General features: G+C 48.7%; 1 protein-coding gene across 1 annotated transcript in view; it reads right to left on the bottom strand.

Annotated features, from left to right (window-relative positions):
- Positions 1–16,056, bottom strand: part of iqch (IQ motif containing H) — a 117,798-nt gene that overhangs the window by 30,255 nt on the left and 71,487 nt on the right. The window contains exons 16-18 of the mRNA XM_029751938.1: positions 6,306–6,426; positions 2,951–3,071; positions 1,709–1,874 (exon numbers count right to left, since the gene is read on the bottom strand). Of these exons, the coding sequence (XP_029607798.1) occupies positions 1,709–1,874; positions 2,951–3,071; positions 6,306–6,426 (408 nt within the window). The remainder of the gene's footprint in view (positions 1–1,708; positions 1,875–2,950; positions 3,072–6,305; positions 6,427–16,056) is intronic.

Here is a 16,056-nt window from a genome sequence, read left to right on the forward strand (position 1 = left end):
TGACAAAAAAAATCAAAATATTCCATTACCGTACTTAGAAGCATGTCAAACGCTGTTTAAAATGAAATTTTATGCTATTTCTCTCGTAAAATAGCGATAATATTCCAACCGGGCGACGTTGTATTCATTCAAAGGCTGAAAGAAAAAAATGGAGAATTCTCATGAACGCGCATTTCCAGTGTCATTGTTCCCTGCCTGACCACTCACAAATTCTCCTGCTGTTCTTCGCCCAGAGACTGCAGACACCCCATTACACTTTCTGGCGCCTTCTGAGAGCCAATGGAAGCCTTAGAAAATGTCACGTTACAGCACAGATGCTGTATTTTCGATAGAGATGCTACAGAAGGACGACAAATTGTCAGACAGGGCACTTCCTGTATGGAATCTTTTCAGGTTTTGGCCTGCCATATGAGTTCTGTTACACTCACAGACACCATTCAAACAGTTTTATAAACTTTAGAGTGTTTTCTATCCAAATCTACTAATTATATGCATATTCTAGTTTCTGGGCAGGAGTAGTAACCAGATTAAATCGGGTATGTTTTTTATCCGGCCATGAAAATACTGCCCCCTATCCCAAACAGGTTAAAGTTTTAAAAAGGCTTCTGAAGTGTCAAATTAAGATCCTACATCTGTATTCAGTCAATGACCCACTGGCTACCTACAGTGAGGGAAAAAATTATTTGATCCCCTGCTGATTTTGTACGTTTGCCCACTGACAAAGAAATGATAAGTCTATAATTTTAATGGTAGGTTTATTTGAACAGTGAGAGACAGAATAACAACAAAGAAATCCTGAAAAACGCATGTCAAAAATGTTATAAATTGATTTGCATTTTAATGAGGGAAATAAGTATTTGACCCCTCTGCAAAACATGACTTAGTGCTTGGTGGCAAAACCCTTGTTGGCAATCACAGAGGATTGCCAACAAATCCTCTGGATTTTTTTGTTGCTATTCTGTCTCTCACTGTTTAAATAAAAATAAAAATTATAGACTGATCCTTTCTTTGTCAGTGGGCAAACGTACAAAATCAGCAGGGGATAAAATACTTTTTTCCCTTCACTGTACCTACTAATCTCAGAACCTGCCCTGGCTAGCTACTACATCTGGTTGTGGAGGCAGTGGTTTCATTTTGACAGTAATGAGAGACTACCTACTGATGTATGTTTCTCCCTGGTTCTCCTACCTGCTGCTCCAGTGTCCTAGGGCCTCCCTGGCTCTCCTACCTGCTGCTCCAGTGTCCTAGGGCCTCCCTGTCTCTCCTACCTGCTGCTCCATTGTCCTAGGGCCTCCCTGGCTCTCCTACCTGCTGCTCCATTGTCCTAGGGCCTCCCTGTCTCTCCTACCTGCTGCTCCAGTGTCCTAGGGCCTCCCTGTCTCTCCTACCTGCTGCTCCATTGTCCTAGGGCCTCCCTGTCTCTCCTACCTGCTGCTCCATTGTCCTAGGGCCTCCCTGTCTCTTCTACCTGCTGCTCCAGTGTCCTAGGGCCTCCCTGTCTCTCCTACCTGCTGCTCCAGTGTCCTAGGGCCTCCCTGTCTCTCCTACCTGCTGCTCCAGTGTCCTAGGGCCTCCCTGTCTCTCCTACCTGCTGCTCCATTGTCCTAGGGCCTCCCTGTCTCTCCTACCTGCTGCTCCAGTGTCCTAGGGCCTCCCTGTCTCTCCTACCTGCTGCTCCAGTGTCCTAGGGCCTCCCTGTCTCTCCTACCTGCTGCTCCAGTGTCCTAGGGTCCAGGAAGGTGGCCAGGTCTATAGAGACGTGTCCGGTGATGTGGCGTTGAAGACAGGCCTGTCCCACGCGGAGACAGAGGGTGTGCAGGGCATCAGGACACACAGAGGTCTGAGGCACTGAGGATCCCGCCGTCTCCAACTCACTGACAGAAGAAGAAAAAGAAGCTGTCCAATGTAAATAAATGTGTCTTCTGCTTTATTCCAAACCCTTGAGAAACACACATACTCAGACATAGGTTGGAGAGGTTGGGGAAGAGGAGTTTTAGGGGTTCAGTTCATGAAGGGTACAACGGCAGGAGATGTCATCTTAAATTTGATCCCAGCAACACTTAGATTTCCAGCTCACTTCCTGTCAGAAATCCGGTTGCTGGACCAACTCTCTAACCTCTAGGCTACCTACCTGGAGCCGTGGAGTTGGTCTCCACAGGACAGCACGGTGACCTCTAACCTCTAGGCTACCTACCTGGAGCCGTGGAGTTGGTCTCCACAGGACAGCACGGTGACCTCTAACCTCTAGGCTACCTACCTGGAGCCGTGGAGTTGTTCTCCACAGGACAGCACGGTGACCTCTAACCTCTAGGCTACCTACCTGGGACCGTGGAGTTGGTCTCCACAGGACAGCACGGTGACCTCTAACCTCTAGGCTACCTACCTGGAGCCGTGGAGTTGGTCTCCACAGGACAGCACGGTGACCTCTAACCTCTAGGCTACCTACCTGGGACCGTGGAGTTGGTCTCCACAGGACAGCACGGTGACCTCTAACCTCTAGGCTACCTACCTGGAGCCGTGGAGTTGGTCTCCACAGGACAGCACGGTGACCTCTAACCTCTAGGCTACCTACCTGGAGCCGTGGAGTTGGTCTCCACAGGACAGCACGGTGACCTCTAACCTCTAGGCTACCTACCTGGAGCCGTGGAGTTGGTCTCCACAGGACAGCACGGTGACCTCTAACCTCTAGGCTACCTACCTGGAGCCGTGGAGTTGGTCTCCACAGGACAGCACGGTGACCTCTAACCTCTAGGCTACCTACCTGGAGCCGTGGAGTTGGTCTCCACAGGACAGCACGGTGACCTCTAACCTCTAGGCTACCTACCTGGAGCCGTGGAGTTGGTCTCCACAGGACAGCACGGTGACCTCTAACCTCTAGGCTCCCTACCTGGAGCCGTGGAGTTGGTCTCCACAGGACAGCACGGTGACCTCTAACCTCTAGGCTACCTACCTGGGACCGTGGAGTTGGTCTCCACAGGACAGCACGGTGACCTCTCCGTCTGGCTGCAGGAGCAGGTCTACTGTTAGACAGGTAACACTGTCCGAGGGAGGGTATCCCTCCACTACACCACCTGGAGGAGGAGGAGGGGGGGGGATTGGGGAGGAGGAAGAGGAGGAAGAGGGGGTGAGAAGTGGCAGGTGGAGGAAAAGGAGGAGGAGAATGAAAATGTGGAGAAGCAGGAAGGGATGGGGAGGAAGAGGAGGGGGAGGAAGAGGAGGGGATGGGGAGGAAGAGGAGGGGGAGGAAGAGGAGGGGGAGGAAGAGGAGGGGATGGGGAGGAAGAGGAGGGGATGGGGAGGAAGAGGAGAGGGAGGAAGAGGAGGAGATGGGGAGGAAGAGGAGGGGAGGAAGAGGAGGGGATGGGGAGGAAGAGGAGGGGGAGGAAGAGGAGGGGATGGGGAGGAATAGGAGGGGGAGGAAGAGGAGGGGATGGGGAGGAAGAGGAGGGGGAGGAAGAGGAGGAGATGGGGAGGAAGAGGAGGGGGAGGAAGAGGAGGGGAAGGAAGAGGAGGGGATGGGGAGGAAGAGGAGGGGGAGGAAGAGGAGGAGATGGGGAGGAAGAGGAGGGGGAGGAAGAGGAGGGGATGGGGAGGAAGAGGAGGGGGAGGAAGAGGAGGGGATGGGGAGGAAGAGGAGGGGGAGGAAGAGGAGGAGATGGGGAGGAAGAGGAGGGGGATGGGGAGGAAGAGGAGGGGGAGGAAGAGGAGGGGTCGGGGAGGAATAGGAGGGGGAGGAAGAGGAGGGGATGGGGAGGAAGAGGAGGGGGAGGAAGAGGAGGAGATGGGGAGGAAGAGGAGGGGGAGGAAGAGGAGGGGAAGGAAGAGGAGGGGATGGGGAGGAAGAGGAGGGGGAGGAAGAGGAGGAGATGGGGAGGAAGAGGAGGGGGAGGAAGAGGAGGAGGGATGGGGAGGAAGGGGAGGGGGAGGAAGAGGAGGGGATGGGGAGGAAGAGGAGGGGGAGGAAGAGGAGGAGATGGGGAGGAAGAGGAGGGGGATGGGGAGGAAGAGGAGGGGGAGGAAGAGGAGGGGTCGGGGAGGAATAGGAGGGGGAGGAAGAGGAGGGGATGGGGAGGAAGAGGAGTGGGAGGAAGAGGAGGAGATGGGGAGGAAGAGGAGGGGGAGGAAGAGGAGGGGAAGGAAGAGGAGGGGATGGGGAGGAAGAGGAGGGGGAGGAAGAGGAGGAGATGGGGAGGAAGAGGAGGGGGAGGAAGAGGAGGGGATGGGGAGGAAGGGGAGGGGGAGGAAGAGGAGGGGATGGGGAGGAAGAGGAGGGGGAGGGGGAGGAAGAGGAGGGGGAGGGGGAGGAAGAGGAGGGGGAGGAAGAGGAGGAGATGGGGAGGAAGAGGAGGGGGAGGAAGAGGAGGGGATGGGGAGGAAGAGGAGGGGGAGGAAGAGGAGGGGATGGGGAGGAAGAGGAGGGGGAGGTAGAGGAGGAGATGGGGAGGAAGAGGAGGGGGAGGGGGAGGAAGAGGAGGAGATGGGGAGGAAGAGGAGGGGAGGAAGAGGAGGAGATGGGGAGGAAGAGGAGGGGGAGGAAGAGGAGGAGATGGGGAGGAAGAGGAGGGGATGGGGAGGAAGAGGAGGGGGAGGGGGAGGAAGAGGAGGGGGATGGGGAGGAAGAGGAGGGGGAGGGGGAGGAAGAGGAGGGGGAGGAAGAGGAAGATGAGGGGGAGGAAGAGGAGGGGGAGGGGGAGGAAGAGGAGGGGAAGGAAAAGGAGGGGATGGGGAGGAAGAGGAGGGGGATGGGGAGGAAGAGGAGGGGGAGGGGGAGGAAGAGGAGGAGATGGGGAGGAAGAGGAGGGGGAGGAAGAGGAGGGGATGGGGAGGAAGAGGAGGGGGAGGGGGGAGGAAGAGGAGGGGGATGGGGAGGAAGAGGAGGGGGAGGAAGAGGAAGAGGAGGGGGAGGAAGAGGAGGGGATGGGGAGGAAGAGGAGGGGGAGGGGGAGGAAGAGGAGGGGGATGGGGAGGAAGAGGAGGGGGAGGAAGAGGAAGAGGAGGGGGAGGAAGAGGAGGGGGAGGGGAGGAAGAGGAAGAGGAGGGGGAGGAAGAGGAGGGGGATGGGGAGGAAGAGGAGGGGGAGGAAGAGGAGGGGGATGGGGAGGAAGAGGAGGGGGAGGGGGGAGGAAGAGGAGGGGGATGGGGAGGAAGAGGAGGGGGAGGGGGAGGAAGAGGAGGAGAGGGGGAGGAAGAGGAGGGGGAGGGGGAGGAAGAGGAGGGGGATGGGGAGGAAGAGGAGGGGGAGGAAGAGGAGGGTGAGGAAGAGGAGGGGGAGGAAGAGGAGGAAGGGGAGGGGATGGGGAGGAAGAGGAGGGTGAGGAAGAGGAGGGGGAGGAAGAGGCGGAGGGAGGAAGAGGAGGAGATGGGGAGGAAGAGGAGGGTGAGGAAGAGGAGGGGGAGGAAGAGGCGGAGGGAGGAAGAGGAGGAGATGGGAGGAAGAGGACGGGGAGGAAGAGGAGGAGATGGGGAGGAAGAGGAGGGGAGGAAGAGGAGGGGGAGGAAGAGGAGGGTGAGGAAGAGGCGGAGGGAGGAAGAGGAGGAGATGGGAGGAAGAGGATGGGGAGGAAGAGGAGGGGGAGGGGGAGGAAGAGGAGGAGATGGGGAGGAAGAGGATGGGGAGGAAGAGGAGGGTGAGGAAGAGGCGGAGGGATGGGGAGGAAGAGGAGGGTGAGGAAGAGGCGGAGGGATACAGTAAAGTATAAATAGTAATAATGAGGAAGTTGAGGATGAGTGAAAACAGAGAAAACAATCAAATATATATTTAAACACACTGACACCTGATCTCTTTTCTTCCCCAGACTGACATCGAGGATACGTCCCAAAATGACACCCTACTCCCTTTTGTAGTGCATGTACTTTAGACCAGAGCTCCGGTCAACAAAAAGAGAGTGCACTACAGAGGGGATAGAGCGCCGTTTGGAAACGCGCACGCTTACAGAGATGCTGGCAGGAGCAGCTGTTCATCATCGTTCAAAGGACCATCAGATTAAAAGATTCATTCTGTCCATTCACATATTCAGATTGGACACATTTGGGCAATTATAAAAAGGTCTAAGGAATAAGAATGACTGTATTCAAATCAGAACCTTCCGCTGGCCTTCGCTGTGCACATATAGTGGAGCTTGTATAATATGTGTGTGTGTGTGTGTGTGTGTGTGTGTGTAAATGTGGTGCATTGCGTGTTTGTCCCTGCGCGTGTCTGTGTGTCCATCCGTCCCTGTGTGTGCGTGTGCGTGTGTTTGTGCGCGTGCGCGCGTGTGCGTGTGCGTGTGTGTGTGTGTGTGTGTGTGTGTGTGTGTGTGTGGGACCTTGTCTAAGGAAGGTGTCCAGGAAACAGGCCCAGGTGGGGTAACAGGAGGTTTTAACAGGCTGGGCATAGCTGGACAACCACTCTGGAACCTCCTCCACGTACTTCATAAGAACAGGCTCCTGGGGGAGGAGAGAGAGACACAGAGAGAGAGAGACAAAGAGAGAGAGACAGAGAGAGAGACAGAGAGAGACAGAGAGACAGACAGACAGAGAGAGACAGAGAGAGAAACAGAGAGAGAAACAGAGAGAGAGAGATATACAGAGAGACAGAGAGAGAGACAGAGAGAGAGAGACTTCCTTAATAAGCACAATGTCTTGAGTAAAAGCCAAATTGGATTTATACCAAAACATCGCACAACTGATCATATTTACACCTTACACACCCTGATAGATAAACATGTCCACCAAAATAATACCAAAATATACACTTGCTTTATCGACTTCCAAAAAGCATTTGATTCTATTTGGCATACAGGACTGTTCTACAAAGTTACTCTCTGTCTCTCTCTGTCTCTCTCTGTGTCTCTCTCTCTCTCTCAATTCAATTCAATTCAATTCAATTCGCTTTATTGGCATGACGTAACAATGTACATATTGCTAAAGCTTACTTTGGATATTTACAATATAAAAAATAAATAAAAATGAGACACTGTCCCTCAACTTATGGCAGGCAGCAATGTAGTGCGCTGCCAACCCACAGCTCTCTGCGTCCTCCCCCAACAGGATGGGTAGCCTGGATGGGTAGCCTCTCTCTCCTCTCTCTCTCCCTCCTCTCTCTCCCTCCTCTCTCTCTCTCTCTCTCTCTCTCCCTCCTCCTCTCCTCTCTCTCTCCCTCCTCTCTCTCTCTCTCTCTCCTCTCTCTCCTCTCTCTCTCTCTCTCTCTCCCTCCTCTCTCTCTCTCTCCCCTCCTCTCTCTCTCTCTCTCTCCCTCCTCTCTCTCTCTCTCTCTCTCTCCCTCCTCTCTCTCCTCTCCCTCCTCTCTCCCTCCTCTCTCCCTCCTCTCTCTCTCTCTCCTCCTCCTCTCTCTCTCTCTCTCCCCTCCTCTCTCTCCCTCCTCTCTCTGTCTCTCTCTCCTCCTCTCTCTCTCTCTCCCTCCTCTCTCTCTCTCTCTCTCTCTCCCTCTCTCTCTCCCTCCTCTCTCCCTCTCTCTCTCCCTCCTTTCTCTCTCTCTCTGCAACACCTCTTGTTTACGAAGCGTGTGATGAATAAAATGTAATTTGATTTGTTACTCAAAAAAAAAAGAATTTGAGCCAGTTAACTTTTATAGTGCCATTCAAGCAGTCAAAATCCATAGCTCTTAAACCATCTTATTTAAAGGCTTTATAACCACTGTAGCTTTTTTGTTGTTGATATAATGGGTTTGGTTCTTCAAAGTTGAAGTTTAGTTTAGTTGATGGATTGAACTATATTAGAGGAGACAGACAAAGAATAGGCAAGGGGAAATGCATCTAGATGTACTTTACATTTTAGTCAATTATACTCTGTCCACAATGGAAAGATCTCTTTGAAGCAGAGATGTTTTATTTCACCTTTATTTAACCAGGTAGGCCAGTTGAGAACAAGTCCTTTATTTAACCAGGTAGGCCAGTTGAGAACAAGTCCTTTATTTAACCAGGTAGGTCAGTTGAGAACAAGTCCTTTATTTAACCAGGTAGGCCAGTTGAGAACAAGTCCTTTATTTAACCAGGGAGGCTAGTTGAGAACAAGTCCTTTATTTAACCAGGTAGGCTAGTTGAGAACAAGTCCTTTATTTAACCAGGTAGGCTAGTTGAGAACAAGTCCTTTATTTAACCAGGTAGGCTAGTTGAGAACAAGTCCTTTATTTAACCAGGTAGGCAAGTTGAGAACAAGTTCTCATTTACAATTGTGACCTGGCCAAGATAAAGCAAAGCAGTTCGACACAAACAACAACACAGAGTTACACATGGAGTAAAACAAACATACAGTCAATAATATAGTAGAACAAAAGTCTATATACAGTGAGTGCAAATGAGGTAAGTTAAGGCAATAAATAGGCCATGGTGGCGAAGTAATTACAATATAGCAATTAAACACTGGAGTGGTAGATGAATGTACTTTGATTAAACACGTTTCTTTTGTCACTTGTATCAGAATTGAAATATTGATAATTGATCATCTATTTGACCAAGACGCAATAATGGGTGATCTGGAAAGACAGGTAAATCTCAGAGAAAGTATCCGAGCGAAACAGAGAAACAGAGAAACAGCGCCCTCTATCTTACTTCATGTAGCCCATCTGTCAGAGAAACAGAGAAACAGCGCCCTCTATCTTACTTCATGTAGCCCATCTGTCAGAGAAACAGAGAAACAGCGCCCTCTATCTTACTTCATGTAGCCCATCTGTCAGAGAAACAGAGAAACAGCGCCCTCTATCTTACTTCATGTAGCCCATCTGTCAGAGAAACAGAGAAACAGCGCCCTCTATCTTACTTCATGTAGCCCATCTGTCAGAGAAACAGAGAAACAGCGCCCTCTATCTTACTTCATGTAGCCCATCTGTCTGACATGCCATCCACTTCTTGACCAGACAGCATCAGATCAGATTCATGTTTGTTTCGCTCAGAGGCTTAATCTTACAGGACCTTCCCAACAGCAGAGATAGTAAACAACAGGTGTAGTGAAATGCTGATTTACAGGACCTTCCCAACAGCAGAGATAGTAAACAGGTGTAGACAGGTGTAGTGAAATGCTGATTTACAGGACCTTCCCAACAGCAGAGAGAGTAAACAACAGGTGTAGACAGGTGTAGTGAAATGCTGATTTACAGGACCTTCCCAACAGCAGAGAGAGTAAACAGGTGTAGACAGGTGTAGTGAAATGCTGATTTACAGGACCTTCCCAACAGCAGAGAGGGTAAACAACAGGTGTAGACAGGTGTAGTGAAATGCTGATTTACAGGACCTTCCCAACAGCAGAGAGAGTAAACAGGTGTAGACAGGTGTAGTGAAATGCTGATTTACAGGACCTTCCCAACAGCAGAGAGGGTAAACAACAGGTGTAGACAGGTGTAGTGAAATGCTGATTTACAGGACCTTCCCAACAGCAGAGAGGGTAAACAACAGGTGTAGACAGGTGTAGTGAAATGCTGATTTACAGGACCTTCCCAACAGCAGAGAGGGTAAACAACAGGTGTAGACAGGTGTAGTGAAATGCTGATTTACAGGACCTTCCCAACAGCAGAGAGGGTAAACAACAGGTGTAGACAGGTGTAGTGAAATGCTGATTTACAGGACCTTCCCAACAGCAGAGAGGGTAAACAACAGGTGTAGTGAAATGCTGATTTACAGGCCCTTCCCAACAGCAGAGAGAGTAAACAACAGGTGTAGACAGGTGTAGTGAAATGCTGATTTACAGGACCTTCCCAACAGCAGAGAGGGTAAACAACAGGTGTAGACAGGTGTAGTGAAATACTGACTTACAGGACCTTCCCAACAGCAGAGAGAGTAAACAGGTGTAGACAGGTGTAGTGAAATGCTGATTTACAGGACCTTCCCAACAGCAGAGAGGGTAAACAACAGGTGTAGACAGGTGTAGTGAAATGCTGATTTACAGGACCTTCCCAACAGCAGAGAGGGTAAACAACAGGTGTAGACAGGTGTAGTGAAATGCTGATTTACAGGACCTTCCCAACAGCAGAGAGGGTAAACAACAGGTGTAGACAGGTGTAGTGAAATGCTGATTTACAGGACCTTCCCAACAGCAGAGAGAGTAAACAGGTGTAGACAGGTGTAGTGAAATGCTGATTTACAGGACCTTCCCAACAGCAGAGAGGGTAAACAACAGGTGTAGACAGGTGTAGTGAAATGCTGATTTACAAGACCTTCCCAACAGCAGAGAGGGTAAACAACAGGTGTAGACAGGTGTAGTGAAATGCTGATTTACAGGCCCTTCCCAACAGCAGAGAGGGTAAACAACAGGTGTAGACAGGTGTAGTGAAATGCTGATTTACAGGCCCTTCCCAACAGCAGAGAGAGTAAACAGGTGTAGACAGGTGTAGTGAAATGCTGATTTACAGGACCTTCCCAACAGCAGAGAGAGTAAACAACAGGTGTAGACAGGTGTAGTGAAATGCTGATTTACAGGACCTTCCCAACAGCAGAGAGAGTAAACAACAGGTGTAGACAGGTGTAGTGAAATACTGACTTACAGGACCTTCCCAACAGCAGAGATAGTAAACAACAGGTGTAGACAGGTGTAGTGAAATGCTGATTTACAGGACCTTCCCAACAGCAGAGAGAGTAAACAACAGGTGTAGACAGGTGTAGTGAAATGCTGATTTACAGGACCTTCCCAACAGCAGAGAGGGTAAACAACAGGTGTAGACAGGTGTAGTGAAATGCTGATTTACAGGACCTTCCCAACAGCAGAGAGGGTAAACAACAGGTGTAGACAGGTGTAGTGAAATGCTTGACTTAAATGTTTTATTTGGACAGGCAAGGAGGTACAGTAGGGCGGGCCAGGCCCCTTAATACCCACCAATGTTTGATCTGACTGTGGACTCAACCAGGGATCTACGGTTTCCCATAATGTTTGATCTGACTGTGGACTCAACCAGGGATCTATGGTTTCCCAGACTCGGTCCATTTGGGGATTTTGGCCTAACACAACTATACAGCTGACTAAAATAATCACCTCATAATTAAGCTTTGATTATTTGAATCAGCTGTGTAAAGAAGTTAAAAAAACTATTAAATGTGCACATTTAGATTAGAATTTTGGAAACCTAAAGAATATTTTATTTATTTCACCTTTATTTAACCAGGCTAGTTGAGAACAAGTTCTCATTTACAACTGCGACCTGGCCAAGATAAAGCAAAGCAGCTCGACACAAACAACAACACAGAGTTACACATGGAATAAACAAGCGTACAGTCAATAATGCAATAGAAAAGTCTATATTCAGTGAGTGCAAATGGAGTAAGGAGGTAAGGCAATTAATAGGCCATAGTAGTGAAGTAATTACAATTTAGCAATTAAACACTGGAGTGATAGATGTGCAGATGATGATGTGCAAGTAGAGATACTGGTGTGCAAAAGAGCAACATATGGGTTATTTACAGATGGGTTGTGTACAGATGGGTTATTTACAGATGGGTTATTTACAGATGGGCTATTTACAGATGGGCTGTGTACAGATGGGCTATTTACAGATGGGCTATTTACAGATGGGCTATTTACAGATGGGCTGTGTACAGATGGGCTATGTACAGATGGGCTATGTACAGATGGGTTGTGTACAGATGGGTTATTTACAGATGGGTTATTTACAGATGGGCTGTGTACAGATGGGCTATTTACAGATGGGCTGTGTACAGATGGGCTGTGTACAGATGGGTTATTTACAGATGGGTTATTTACAGATGGGCTATTTACAGATGGGCTGTGTACAGATGGGCTATTTACAGATGGACTATTTACAGATGGGCTATTTACAGATGGGCTATTTACAGATGGGCTGTGTACAGATGGGCTATGTACAGATGGGCTATGTACAGATGGGATATTTACAGATGGGTTGTGTACAGATGGGCTATTTACAGATGGGCTGTGTACAGATGGGTTATTTACAGATGGGCTGTGTACAGATGGGCTATTTACAGATGGGTTGTACAGATGGGTTATTTACAGATGGGTTGTACAGATGGGCTATTTACAGATGGGTTGTACAGATGGGCTATTTACAAATGGGCTATTTACAGATGGAATATTTACAGATGGGCTATTTACAGATGGGCTGTGTACAGATGGGTTGTGTACAGATGGGTTATTTACAGATGGGTTATTTACAGATGGGTTGTGTACAGATGGGCTATTTACAGATGGGTTGTGTACAGATGGGCTATTTACAGATGGGTTGTGTAGAGATGGGCTATTTACAGATGGGCTATTTACAGATGGGCTATGTACAGATGGGCTATTTACAGATGGGCTGTGTACAGCTGGGCTGTGTACAGATGGGCTGTGTACAGATGGGTTATTTACAGATGGGCTGTGTACAGATGGGCTATTTCCAGATGGGCTGTGTACAGATGGGCTCTGTACAGATGGGCTGTGTACAGATGGGCTGTGTACAGATGGGCTGTGTACAGATGGGCTGTGTACAGATGGGCTATTTACAGGTGGGATGTGTACAGCTGGGCTGTGTACAGATGGGCTGTGTACAGATGGGCTGTGTACAGATGGGCTGTGTACAGATGGGCTGTGTACAGCTGGGCTGTGTACAGATGGACTGTGTACAGATGGGCTGTGTACAGATGGGTTATTTACAGATGGGTTGTGTACAGATGGGCTATTTACAGATGGGCTGTGTACAGATGGGCTATTTACAGATGGGCTGTGTACAGCTGGGCTGTGTACAGATGGGCTGTGTACAGATGGGCTGTGTACAGATGGGCTGTGTACAGATGGGCTGTGTACAGATGGGTTATTTACAGATGGGTTGTGTACAGATGGGCTGTGTACAGATGGGCTGTGTACAGATGGGCTATTTACAGATGGGCTGTGTACAGATGGGCTATTTACAGATGGGCTGTGTACAGCTGGGCTGTGTACAGATGGGCTGTGTACAGATGGGCTGTGTACAGATGGGTTATTTACAGATGGGTTGTGTACAGATGGGCTATTTACAGATGGGCTGTGTACAGATGGGCTGTGTACAGATGGGTTGTGTACAGATGGGCTGTGTACAGGTGGGCTGTGTACAGATGGGCTATTTACAGATGGGCTGTGTACAGCTGGGCTGTGTACAGATGGGCTGTGTACAGATGGGCTAATTACAGATGGGATATTTACAGATGGGCTGTGTACAGCTGCAGCGATCGGTCTGGTAAGTTGTCAGTATTGTGGTTCATCATATAACTTCAGGAGATGTTTTGCTCGTTGTGTAAAGGCTAGGCACAGTCAGACTGTCATATGTCTTGTTCTTATGCTATCTGAGTGCCTCAAACATTCAAACAAAATCAAAATTGGTGCCCCATGCCACAACATTTTTTTTGCATTTTAGATTCTCGCTGACTGTCTAGTTTTTATTTTGGTGGTTATTAGTTCTCAAAGATGATCTAATTAAAAAAATATATTGGTCCATTATCTTTTATATATACTTTAAATCTGGTTTTAGTCGTTTAAATCTTAAAAACACATTGTTTTGGGTGGGGGTAATAGCATTTCTACACACAGTAACTGCTTCCATTGCTAACTGCTACACAACTGCTTACGCCTTCACCTTGATATGCAATTTAATTGACAATAAACTTCTAAATAAAATGTTATGTAAATTGGTACAGGTACTTTGGGGCCTGGTGGTTAGAGCGTCCCTGAGCTGACAAGGTAAAACATCAGTCGTTCTGCCCCCTGAACAAGGCAGTTAACCCACTGTTCCCTGGTAGGCCGTCATTGTAAATAAGAATTTGTTCTTAACTGACTTGCCTCGTTAAATAAAAGGTAAAATAAAGAAAATTGAAAAGAAAAATGTAAACAGGAATTTAGAAAGAATTTGAATGAACAAATACCATTTTTTTGGGGGCATAGTCTCCCTGTGCATTATAACATTTTGTTTCTCTAGTTAATGAGAGAAGAAATGTGTTGAAAGCTCTCGAAACATTACGTCTAGAATACAAATGTTGTTGTTGTTTTTTTTTTGTTTGTTGGTTTTCTATGTTTGTAAAAGTGTTCTTTTATTAACTCCAGTCCAACAGCCAGAAGCATTACTGGTTCACTGTGAGTGGATTCTGTCTGGCTTCACTGAACACCAGACTGAACGAGAGCGTTAGGACGTTGATATCAGACCTGCTGGGTTCAAACACTATTCCAAATATTTCAAAATACTTTTGAGTGTTTGCTCTAGCCTCACAGGAGTGCCAGATGGGCGGGGGGGGTTTGAAAGTGTTGAGACTATTCTATTGGTCCATTAACTCAGTCAAGCTCAATCTAGCCCAGATAAAATATTTGAAATGATTTCGAATACTACTTGAACTCAGATCTGATGTTGGTATTTCTGTCATGTACCAGTCATCATCATATTCCAGTACTGTGTGTGTGTGTGTGTGTGTACTGTAAGATCCAGGGTCAACAACACGTTGCCACAGCGATTCCGCCTCGCTACACGCCATAAAGCACACAATGGCGCTGCAAAAAAGATATAAAGGACGGAAACGACGGTTGTCGTTAGTTCTCAACGGAAGAGCAACCTCACCCCAAGACTTTCCTTATAGATGACCTTCACAGAGGGACAGCGGGGGGTAGATGAGGGGAGAAAGGGAAAGGGAGGAATTTTATTTAGCAATATTTTATTCGGACTTAAAGTACGCGCTACACTCTGTGAGAGGATCGAAGCCTTGCTTGGTGTTTGTCCACATAAAGCGGAGATATCTGGCCATAAATAAAACAGCTACTACTCCGGCTCAGAGCCATATAAACAGCAAAAAAAAAAAGAAACGTCCCTTTTTCAGGACCCCTGGTCTTTCAAAGATAATTAGTTAAAAATCCAAATAACTTCACAGATCTTCATTGTAAAGGGTTTAAACACTGTTTCCCATGCTTGTTCAATGAACCATAAACAATTAATGAACATGCACCTGTGGAACGGTCGTTAAGACACTAACAGCTTACAGATGGTAGGCAATTAAGGTCCCAGTTATGAAAACTTAGGACACTAAAGAGGCCTTTCTACTGACTCTGAAAAACACCAAAAGAAAGATGCCCAGGGTCCCTGGTCATCTGCGTGAACGTGCCTTAGGCAGGCTGCAAGGAGGTATGAGGACTGCAGATGTGGTCAGGGCAATAAATTGCAATGTCCGTACTGTGAGACGCCTAAGACAGCGCTACAGGGAGACAGGACAGACAGCTGATCGTCCTCGCAGTGGCAGACCACGTGTAACAACACCTGCACAGGATCGGTACATCCGAACATCACACCTGCGGGACAGGTACAGGATGGCAACAACAACTGCCCGAGTTACACCAGGAACACATAATCCCTCCATCAGTGCTGACTGTCCGCAATAGGCTGAGAGAGGCTGGACTGAGGGCTTGTAGGCCTGTTGTAAGGCAGGTCCTCACCAGACATCACTGGCAACAACGTCGCCTATGGGCACAAACCCACCGTCGCTGGACCAGACAGGACTGGCAAAAAGTGCACTTCACTGACGAGTCGTGGTTTTGTCTCACCAGTGGTGATGTTCGGACTCACGTTTATCGTCGAAGGAATGAGCGTTACACCGAGGCCTGTACTCTGGAGCGGGATCGATTTGGAGGTGGAGGGTCCGTCATGGTCTGGGGCGGTGTGTCACAGCATCATCGGACTGAGCTTGTTGTCATTGCAGGCAATCTCAACGCTGTGTATTACAGGGAAGACATCCTCCTCCCTCATGTGGTACCCTTCCTGCAGGCTCATCCTGACATGACCCTCCAGCATGACAATGCCACCAGCCATACTGCTCGTTCTGTGCGTGATTTCCTGCAAGACAGGAATGTCAGTGTTCTGCCATGGCCAGCGAAGAGCCCGGATCTCAATCCCATTGAGCACGTCTGGGACCTGTTGGATCGGAGGGTGAGGGCTAGGGCCATTCCCCCCCAGAAATGTCCAGGAACTTGCATGTGCCTTGGTGGAAGAGTGGGGTAACATCTCACAGCAAGAACTGGCAAATCTGGTGCAGTCCATGAGGAGGAGATGCACTGCAGTACTTAATGCAGCTGGTGGCCACACCAGATACTGACTGTTACTTTTGATTT

Source organism: Salmo trutta, chromosome 4, assembly GCF_901001165.1.
Source record: "Salmo trutta chromosome 4, fSalTru1.1, whole genome shotgun sequence".
NCBI lineage: Eukaryota > Metazoa > Chordata > Actinopteri > Salmoniformes > Salmonidae > Salmo > Salmo trutta.